The 11871-nt window shown below is 29.0% G+C and overlaps 1 protein-coding gene across 1 annotated transcript in view; it reads right to left on the bottom strand.

The window, feature by feature from the left end:
• Positions 1-9006: 9006 nt before the first annotated feature.
• Hap40 (Huntingtin-associated protein 40 kDa) overlaps positions 9007-11871 on the bottom strand; it is a 95594-nt gene continuing 92729 nt past the window's right edge. Inside the window, exon 12 of the mRNA XM_067282283.1 lies at positions 9007-9166. Within this exon, the coding sequence (XP_067138384.1) occupies positions 9094-9166 (73 nt within the window). The 3' untranslated portion in view covers positions 9007-9093. The remainder of the gene's footprint in view (positions 9167-11871) is intronic.

Genomic DNA, 11871 nt, shown 5'->3' with positions numbered 1-11871 from the left:
ATCGGCGTCATGTGACCCGATCACAATGAGGACCCGTTCGGATTTATTTATAGGGAAAGCGATATAAAAATTTTGGCAGTTTTCAGTATGGGTAACCGGGCACGTAACTTTATATATAGTAACCGGCTAAAAACCATTGATAAATATCTAAACAATTATATATATAAATATATATACATACATATTTTTTTTTTTAAATTGAATAATAAAGGTCATTGAAACGTCATATCGATTGCGCGCGATAAACTGATTGCTAATTGGATAATATTGAAAAATAATCTAGTTTAACTCTATCTAAATTGATAAATATTACCGAGAATCTATCGAAAATGAATTTTTCCATCTATTAATTAGAAATGCACCAATTTGTCATTACTTAAGAAACTTGTAAAGGTTTATTTATAGTTCGAGATAACCAAAATGGTTACGCAGTTAGATACTACATGTCAGACTTCTACTGGTCTATGCACTCATGCCAGCTTTGTTTTGTTTCGATTACTAAACCAAATTTGATAAACGGCATATATATAATTAAATACATTTAATAGAAATACGCAAGCACAACTTTTACGTATGACGTACGGGTGTATACTTTTATGTATTGTAAATGTGATCACAAACATAAATAGATCCGTACTTATTTTATTTTACTCGTATAAAACAGCTACAAAAATTTAATTCCATTGTTTCCTAAAATGAATCGTATATTTTATGGTTTAGAAATTGTTTTGTTGTTTTTAAAACAGAAAAAAAATTATTTACTTTAACTAGAAAATCACGATAATTTTTCATACCGTAGTATTTTTTATATATATATTATTTGTTTTGTTTTTAACCACATACACGGACTTACTATTTTTAAATAAGTGTGGGCATATCAAATTTCTGGGTTCTATACATGGTTCAGTTTAGTTTGATGGGAGCAATGCAACACATGAGCATTACCGCGGGTGCCTTGGCGGATCGCCTCTAAGATGGACTTTCTGTGGAAAGTGATTTTCTTTGTTAGACTCCTGTGAAAAAAAAAAACCTGAGAAATTCTACGTGGCCAATCCGCGATCGACTATAGTTTCATACGTGGCGAGTGATGGGGATTCTGCACCAGAAGCGCAAATTTTAACGTAAGGCCGCGACTCCACTAGCCGTAAAAGGGTCGTAAAACCCCTCACCGTAAAAGCTTTTAATCACGTGATCATGATATTTTACGACCTGCTCAGGCGTAAAATATCATGATCACGTGATTAAAAGCTTTTACGGTGAGGGGTTTTACGGCCCTTTTACGGCTAGTGGAGTCGCGGCCTAATTTTGTAAAAATGTAACTAAAAACATAATTAATTTTGCATAATCTATAATATAAATATTCACATTTAGTATCGGGATTATGTGAAACCGTTTTCTTTTTGTTAAACTAAATCTCCACGAGATAAAGAAGGAAGTTAATTCAGTATTTGTAAAGATGAAGACGGATTTTCGGATTTTCTTTTTGAACAAATAGAATGATTTTTTTTAATTAAGTAGTCAATAAAATATCCATTTAGTATCACTTTATTTCTTAAAGAATATCCAATATAAATGAATAACCGTTATTTTTTAAAATTTCTCATCATTAAAACGATCGGTTCCTAGAAAGAAAGAAGCGTGTCGGCACTTTTCAAATTTCGGCTTTAACAGATTTTAATTCTATTGTATTTCTATTAATTACTTTAATTTATATGAACTTAGTAATAAATCATTCGTTTCTTTACACATGAATAACTTAGATGTATTTTTTCATAAAAATTTCTTCTGGCTACTAAGAATATGATGTTTTCATGAAATTTGAAACATGTTATGTTATCATGACTTGTTATTATGTACTGTACATAAATGCATTATAAAAATATAGCCTACATATAGAATACGTAGATGCGTAGCCATTTCGGAAAAATGTATACAAAGCGTAAGAATTCGGGCCTTAAATTTTATAATATTTATTTACATATTGTTCAATTTAATTGAGAAATGAAGGAATTTTTGGAAACATATTTTCCTCTTATTGTTAATTATTTTAGGATATTTATAAAGAGCGATTTAAGATCCATGTAGGAATCAGATTAGACTATAAATTAGATTTCCTTCAATAATATTTAAATAATAGTGAAATATAAGATCAAAATGATTCAATTATCCAGAATTCTGCGAATGGCGCATCCTAATTGAATCAGGCTATCCGCATTACGACGAAACTGAATCTTGATTAGCCTACTTATCGAATAGTTTTTAATTAATAATTACAAGTTTATAAAGATAATATTTTATAATATTAATAATACAATAATACTGACGGGTGGTTAAGACGTCGATCTACCACTCTGGGATACCGGGATTAAATCCGGGTGAGCATCCTCAAGAATTTTTCCTCGGCGGCCTGTCCTGGATATATCGGGCTCCGCTCCTCACCACTCGTCCGCTTTCATTGTGGTACTGACTGAACCCATGATGAGTATGATTAAGCTCTCTTAAATCCTCTTAGTGCCCATAGGGAGGAGAGAAAAAATTATAATATTTTGGATTGAATTTATAGAGATATGGCAACGCAACGAATGAGTAATACGCCAAGAATAGACTGCCTCCCAGGAGGACTTTTACAAAACTGGCCTCCTATTTAAATGGTTTTACCAAATAACAGTGTTCAGCGGTTTTCACCACTCGGCCTTGCAATATTTTAGTTAAATGTTGAATTAGTCCCGTTGCCAGGAATAAATCATTACGGGACTACAGGAACAGACTGGAAAAGAAAAATACTACTAAGAATTTTTCAGTCAGCACTAGATCTATTAGCTACAATACAAGTGTAAAAAAAACGTAACAGTTTTTTACACTTGGCCTAAGCTTACGTAGTGAGAGTGAAAGCGTGTATTATAAATACTAAATATGGGAACTGCCGACCAGGGCCGGATTTAACAATCAGAGGCCCGTGGGCACAAATACGGTGGGGGCCCCCTTTAAGAGTAATTTACACGAAATACTGAACTTTCAACAAGATTTCAACTAGGAAGTTGTAAATTTCATTTAAAAATATGGTTATTGTAAACATACGTATATTTTATTATGGAAAACTAATTATTTTATTTTAATTGAAAAATACCTATGTAAAATTTTTACCCGAAATTTTCCGACATGTTTCATAGGTTTTTTTCCCAAGTTTGGTTTTCTCTGCCTGTGGCCCTCATGATTAGACCACAATAGGCTATCGTGGTAATAGAAAAAAAAAAATTATGTTCGAACATAGTTTTGTAGGGGCCCTGGGCACCGGCCTCAAATGCCCTTATGTAAATCCGGTCCTCTGCCGACTAAGGTGAGAGGACTTAGCCATCCCCGTAACCACAGCTGTGTGTCGAATCCAGCCGAAACGTTTGCTCTGCATCCTACTGATTACACATTCAAAATTTTTCTATTAGTTTTTATTAAAAATTCATATTACAAATTTTTCTACGCAAAAGATTTTGTTTTGTTGTAACAAAATTTCAAAATACCATTAAATACTTGAAAATTAATGTATAGGTTATATATTTTGTAAGCACTTTTCGGTTATGAATTTTGAAATCGTTATAATTTCTGTTTCCTTTTTCTAGATAATCGTTATTGAAAAAGATTTTTTCACACAAAAATGGTTTAAATAAAACTACCAAATATATATTGTGTATATGTTCGAATGTATGTACTGTACTAACAATTGAATAAATTTTCGCTAATTTATTAATTTTTAAAAACAATCCAAAGCCATGTACACATAGGAAAACCATTCTAATGCTAAAAAGTCGTAAAAATGCAGAAATTAGGATGTACTTTCCATTTTAAAAATATTTAGAGAATATTTTGTGATAATCTTTTCAAAAAATTGAAGTCAAACTATAATCTGGAATATGATTAAATAGATTTATGATTAGATTTTCAATATTTGATAATGCTTTCTTAAATAAGACTCTTACGTTAGTGTATATATAATTCTATATGCTTACTAATGAGTATTATTAATTATATTTTAATTAGATGTCGTCTTTATTACTGTTACAGATTTTGAGATGACGACTTTTATAGTAATGAATGAATTAAACTGTATTTATACACTTGCTGCTTTATCACTAGTTTATTTTTATAAACATGTTTTATACAAATTTTGAGTTACGGCCATGGAATTTTACAACATAAAAAATAAAAAATGATTTTTTTATTTTTATTATATATGTAAGGGACTATTCCATAAATTACGTCCGCATTTTTCTTGAAATTTTTGCGCCCCTTTGTCCCCGTTTGCCAAGTTTCCGTAACCTCTTCGACTTCTTCGGAGGTCCAACAAAAAGGTTTTATGGGAGGTCGAGTTATCACTTTATGAATGATAGAAACCATACAGAGAAACGAAACATACAAGAGATTTTAAAGTAAATATAATAAAATGCATAAATTGTATAGAATTTAATAAAATAAAATGAACGTCCACTGAAGCTTAACCCTCCTCTGTCCACTGTCCGAATTATCATAATCCCTCCTCCCTTCTAGTTTGAACGTCATTTATGGACAGCCTCTAATGATTAACATGAACAATCTGTATAAACTTGCAGAATTTAAACCAAAGACAATTTTGAATAAATACATTATGAATTTCTACATCTTCATAACTTTACCTCATTATCGTAATTCTTTTCGATCTAAGAAAATTAAGACAGCAACACCGACGAGTTCTAATTTTGTATTCCATTGTATTAATATGAAATTTATAAAATACTGATCATTCAACCCGTGGAAATTATAACATCCATTTATATCCTTGAACACAAGAATTGGTTAATGTTACCTATGGTGCCAAAATGGCGGCTCGTCTCTGATTCAAAAAAACAGAAGAAAGAGAACAGTGGGGACGCACGTTCTAACCTATTCTAATAATTTTGTTGGTAATAATTATGGTAATTTATTAATCAGCCCTTATATCTGCTGCTGAATGATCCAATAGGATTCGTAATTATGCAAACATTTTAGGTAATTTGCATAATTTTAAAATGATATGGCTATATTTTTAAATATTGTTGCTAGAATTTTGCTTCGTACGAAAACATTAGTACACTCTGAATTTTTCGGCAACATAAAGGTTTCGTGTATTTTGGCAATCTGGAACAGAGTTAGGCCGCGACTCCACTAGCCGTAAAAGGGCCGTAAAACCCCTCACCGTAAAAGCTTTTAATCACGTGACCATGATATTTTACGCCTGAGCAGGTCGTAAAACCAACGTAAAAGCGAGTTGAGCACTGCTCAACTCGCTTTTACGTTGGTTTTACGACCTGCTCAGGCGTAAAATATCATGGTCACGTGATTAAAAGCTTTTACGGTGAGGGGTTTTACGGCCCTTTTACCGCTAGTGGAGTCGCGGCCTTAAAGTTTAACGATCGTTCTTTTCCAAAGGTATTTTATTTTCGAGTGTTTAGTAAGTTATTAGACCATCGAAAAGATTATAATAATACCATATTCTAACTGAAATTTCTGCGCGTGTCAATTTTGCTCCAGTGGCTTCTGTTGCTACATCCACAGTATGGCTAATTTCATTATAGTTTTCTATGGTAATGAATTACAGCTTTACAAATACCGTTATCTTTGCCACGCGATTAGCGGTATTTACATTATGTAACTGATCTTTATTAACGAACAAATATCAATTTTAACAATCTTCCTCTAACTAAGTCAATTATTCCTACAGTTAAAATTCTTCTATTTTAGATAAATTTGGAATTAAAACTTTTTCCTTATAGCTTCACGTCTCTCCAGGGAGGCACATCACCCTGAGAACTGATCTAATCAGGAATAAATATTTTAGTTATATATATATATACAAAATCTAATTATAAAAATGCATAATACATATTTAGAAACTGTTTAGTTTACTCAAAATTTATTTAACAACATAAATTAAGCATTAACTTCTGAACACGTAGACAGTGAACATAATTATGTTATACTTGTAGACTACACGAGTTGTATCTTTCTCCCACTGTGATGAATTTTTCGAATATCCTATTAACTTAAATGAAACTCGGAAATTATGCGTAACAAATTATTCAATAATTTTTATTTACGATTAACTGTGACCGATTTTCTATTTTCTGGATAGAGTTGCTTAATAAATTTACGCTAATGAATAATTCAATGTTTCCCCCCTTGTAAATACAATATTACTAGTTAAGTCTTTTTGCACATAAAAAGAAATCGTTTGAAATTATATACAGAAAACTCGTAGCTGCGCTTAATTTCGATAATTTAAAATGACGAAATACAATTAATACAATTGATTTTGCATAAATCTGTGTTCAGAAGTTCCATATATAGTTATCACGGGGAGAGACATAGTTACGGATGAGTAGAGGTGAATCAAAATCAGGTCAATTTACTACAAGTACGAGCAAGTACAACTTTTTAGAAAACATCTCGTTCGTCCCACGAACCACACCCATTTCTGCTTGAAGTGCGTAAAAAGAGGTTCAAAACTTAACATCTAATTCCTTTTTTTTTATTTTGGTTTTGTTCTTTGATCGGTGCGAATCGCGTTGCTTCACAAATTTCCGGTTCGAGTGGCTATGTAATGTTCATTGACGCAACAGTTGGTTGCTGGAAACGATTCAAATGCGTGTGACGGTTCCAGTTAACTTCTTAAATTATTTCAAAATATTAGAAAAATATCATTTCGTTTTATTGCATTAAAAAAATGTCTTCCTTTTGTATTCTGTACTTTTCAGTATAAAATAATAATAATTGAGATAATTACTGTGGCGCATAATTTAAGAAACAATACAAAGCATTTTTCAGAATTTTATTTATTAAAAAATAATATATTTCTGGAAACCCACGAAATTTATTTGTAATTTGTTACAGATAGTCTTTAAAATAATTTTCTAACCGCATTACACGGAAATTATCCACATTTACACGAATAAAAGATAAGACGAATAGGTAAGAGATGTTCTTTATTAGTTTTGTTTCAATGAAATATATATATATCGAGAAAAACAAAGCTAATGAGATAGAATTCACGCTGTTCGCTATCTGCAATTACTATACAAATACAACCTTTTCTATATAAATTGACATATGGCAACCACATGTTGACACAAAGAATGATAAATTTTGCAATGGCTGTTAATGAATACTTCTCAATCATAACTTAAAACGAATGAGTCTCACGCTTATATAAACTACATCTTGTTTTTCACGGTATCATTTTTATATCAACTGTTGAAGTAACGATTGTTTAATCTGCTTTAACTTGTATAAAAATCGAACTTCTATAGGTTATAATATATAGAGAGACAGAACAATAATGTACAGATGATAATTTTTAAGGCTTTATTTTTAGTTATGGCATTGAAACAGTCGTTTTCTATATTTGCCTCTCCTTGTGTTTACAAACAATGTGCGCGCTCCAAAAATTTGGAAAACGTTAAAGAAACACTGTATACAAGACAATATCTATCGAATGCAAAATTGTCGTCTCGAATGATTTAAAGGATTTATATATATATAAATGTATTTATAGCTTCGTTATTATCGTATATTCTCAAGAGAATTGGCAAGAATTTAAAAACAGGTCGATGCGTGGTCGTAACATAGGCGTTTGTATATTCTCTTCCTATTGGAATTATAATTGTTAGAAAATAGGTAGTGTTTTTTCGTCCGTATTAATTATTCAGAAAATGTTTTTAGTGAAATATTCCATTAGCTGTTGACAGTTTTATGTATAATACATTAAATCGTTAATTATTTAAAAAATTACTATATTTTACCGAGAGAATTCTTGGAACGAGCGTATATTTATCATTTTTAGCAAATTTCGATATATTATTGATTATATAGAACGCAATATCTAATGAGAAATCGCCAAAATTTTTTGTCGTCTAATATACATGTAGTTGAATTAAAATAATTTTAAAAAAGAGCGAGATAACGTCAGAATGAATGTATTGCAATAGTAATTTCTTTTAAGAGTTACGAGCTAAAAACAGTTTTTTTTTACTTCATTTTCTTATTTTGGAAAAGGTGGATATTTAAAAAGGGGGCTGTTTATACGCCTATTCAGGCTGTTTAGAATAAGAAATAGAAGAATTAAACAGAGTTTCCGCATGACAATTATTCAACAACAAAGTACAAACCTGTATAGTAAAAGGGTAGAACTTGTATGCACATATTTGTTAATACATTTATTCCATTATTCATATATAAACGATCTTTGTAAATAAAGAAAGATTGTTTATATATTAATATTAATTGTATATATACATTATTATATGATGTGTGTATATATATATTATTATGTAATTTGGATAAGGCATGAGTTGTACCGAATACACATCGGTTAATTATTAAATCAATTTCACAAATTTTCCAGAAATGAATTTTAAAAATAAAATTTGTAACTTACAACCTTAATTCCAGTTGTTTAAATAGTAATTTATCAGTAATAGATTATATCATCACGTGTATTTTACCTATAACGCTGCAATTTTTACCTATGAAACTAGAGCTTAAATAACCGCGTAATCATCCCAAAAAATTATTATTATTATGGTAAACTATGGAGAGAAAAATGACCTTTTATATCATTGAGTAACTTCGTGACCAAACAGTTATGGATGTAGTCGTGCTTTTCAGACGATGCAGATCGATAGCTTTCATGTGTAACGTTAAAGCGGGTTCCAGTTTAGCTAGATGATGTTCAAAATTAATTATTCATTTATTTTTAACGCGGCAAATTATTAACGAACAAACTGATATCACGTACTAAATGGAAATAACATGGAGGCAATATTTTTCTTTCTAAGTTTATTTTTAAATTTTTAATTGATTATTATTTCTGAATTTTAAAATTAGTTTAAATTACACAAAAGATAAACATTTTATGTACAAAGTAAATAAGATTAACGCTTTATAACTTTTTAATCTTTTCCATTAAAAAAAAAAAAAAAAAAAAAAAAGCTAAATAAAGCATTTTTACTTCAAAAACTAATTAATTGTAATTACAAATTGCATATTTTTTAAAAAATTATTATTACATAAATCACAAATTAATATAAATTAACCTATAGTCTTAGTCATACGATTTATTAATTCATGAAGTAAGTGATTCTGTTCAGGAGAGAGCAGAGGCCTGTAAAATATTCAAATATAAATAAATACGTGTAAAATAAAATATTCTAAATATAAAATAAAACTCGAAACAGTTTCCATTTAAACATATAAAAATTAAGTAATTAGTAACAGTTTGGCCAGCGCTTCCTTTTGAATAATTAATGACAAATTTAATGCACGCACTAGTCTCAACAACATAAGTGTATCGTTATGATTTAGGAAAAGAATTTTGTACCTGTGTGACATTAAAACAAATAAATAAATATATGTTAGAAAATTAACATAATATCAGATTAAACAAAACCTGAACTTTGAAGCAAGCAAACACACACACACAAAAAAAAAAGAAGTAATAAATCATGTTTCAGGTAAAACATCAATGATAAACATTATACAGATCAGGAGATAATTTTTTATTTTGTTAAATCTGTAATGATAAATCTTTGTTTATTTCAAGCAGATTTTTATACAGATGTTTAATAATTAATATTTTAATATAACAATTATCCACTAGCTTGGCTTAACATTAAACCGTAGGTATCATTTACAGTACTACACGTGACAACCATTAGTTATTCGATTCTATGTATAGATTTAAGGGATTTAAATATATAAAATAAAGATATTAATTATTAAATGTAAATCTAGGTTTCAATAGGTTATATATATATATATATATATATATATATATATATATAACCTATTGAAACCTAGATTTAGATAATAATAGATAAGATTTTAGATTTAGATAATAATAATAAAATTAATTACTACTTCCGTTTAAAAAATTAGCTGTTGTTACATTTGAATTAAGTTCTTTGCGTAATTATTGTTATTATTTTCTGTTCTATTTAATTATTTTCGAATTTTTTAAAAAAATTCATTGATTATGTATAATAGTTCTACTGTGTTGCGGGATTGAATGTAGCGTGACGTTTAAACCTTTAGAAATCATTGCCATTCTGTTTTTGTACGCTATTTATCATAAAAAAGGTGCTGAAGCAACGTTACTTAGACCTATAAATACGGTAAATCGATAACTTCAGCATAATGATTTTAATGAATTAAACATAAATAAATTTGTCTTGATTGAATATAATCGATATTGGTTTAAATCGATCTATTTTTATGCTATTAATATTAAACTGTGATTTCCCATTACATCATTTAAAGAATCTATATACCCTTATAGATAAAATCATTTTTAAAAAGTATAAGAATTTTCTTACAATGTTTAATTCTGATTTTCATTTATTTGAACGTTTATTCTTACAAATCTAATTGGTTAAAAGAATGAAAATTTTCAAATTTAACTACCCACTTCTAAACTAAATAATCAAACCAGTTAGTGGCAATGCACCTATATTAGACAAACTGAATTAATAACCCACAAATAAGACAGAGATTATACATAATCCAAATGTTCGAGTTTTAACTTTTATCCTGAAATTTTTCAACAGATTTCAAATTCTTTATATTATTAACTTAGCTCAAAAACAAATTAATTTATTTTCCATTTAGAGTATAAAAATTTCACATAGAAATTTAAAGAAACAAAGAAAAACAAATCCTTTTAATGTGATTTCAAAATTCTCTCTCAAGTAGAGCTGCTTTAATTATTATAAATATTTTTAAAATTCATTTAAGTTTTCTTTCACCAATTATAGATTTCATTTAATGTTTGCTACCTTCAAATTATCATCTTTTTGGCTTTGATTTAACTTCTGAAGAACACAATTTATTCTATTGAATCATCTCCTAAAGACTCTTATAATTTAGTTCTGACAAGCTACATTTTCAAAAAGTTTATTGTATGAAAGTAATCCACTCTTTTTCCGAAACCGGTCTCGTTCGGATAATTTTTAACCGAGCGATCCAAAACTTGTTTATTGGACGAAGAATACAATATACAATTTATTGTTAATGATTTCGTGCCGTTGAAAAAAATATTTTCGGCCTCGCTTCGGCATCTGAGATACTTTATCTTAAATCCGTTAATAGTTATTCTGTACATTTTTTGGTAAGTCGTATCAAAAACATAAATTTTGCCATCCGTCGTGATTAAACCAACTTACTGAATTTTATTTTTTATAAATCTATTAGATGTGTAAAATATTTGTTAATGTTAAACTGTTCTTTCATCAAGATACAATCAATTTGCAAAGTTTTTTACAGGTTGCTCACTTGAAATTTTACAAATTACTTTAAAATATATAATGAAAAAAAAAAAGACAATCGTGCACTTGGGTCTGAATTTCAGTTGCAACCTGCAACAAAACTTTTGTTTGTTCTTTGCACTGTCACTGCAAACAATAAAGATAATTTGCACAATACAAAATCTATGTATTTCAATTAAATGCAAATTACTAATAATACACCAAACAAATCTGAATAAGAGAGCAATCAAATGAGTTACTATAGTGGATATATTAAATCTTATTCCTAAAAGTTTTTACATATATATTTGTTATAAACTTAGTTCTCAAACTTAATTGTCAAACCTTTTACTTGTGCGTTAAAACCACCAGTTACACCAATCCCTGTAATGAGATCATCTCTGTAAAAGACCAATATTTTCATACAGAATTAAACATTTGCATTTTCTTTAAAATTAGATCTTTTTTAACATTACAAACTGGCAGTTGGACAATTAATTTAATTAATAAATTTATAACTTTAAAGATTCCTTATTGTACTGTAAGATACTAATAGTTAATTGGCCAA

Source organism: Centruroides vittatus, unplaced genomic scaffold (assembly GCF_030686945.1).
Source record: "Centruroides vittatus isolate TY-2023 unplaced genomic scaffold, ASM3068694v2 contig_950, whole genome shotgun sequence".
NCBI classification, from domain to species: domain Eukaryota; kingdom Metazoa; phylum Arthropoda; class Arachnida; order Scorpiones; family Buthidae; genus Centruroides; species Centruroides vittatus.
Note: the sequence above shows the minus strand (reverse complement) of the source record. Positions and strands in the feature narration are given on the sequence as shown.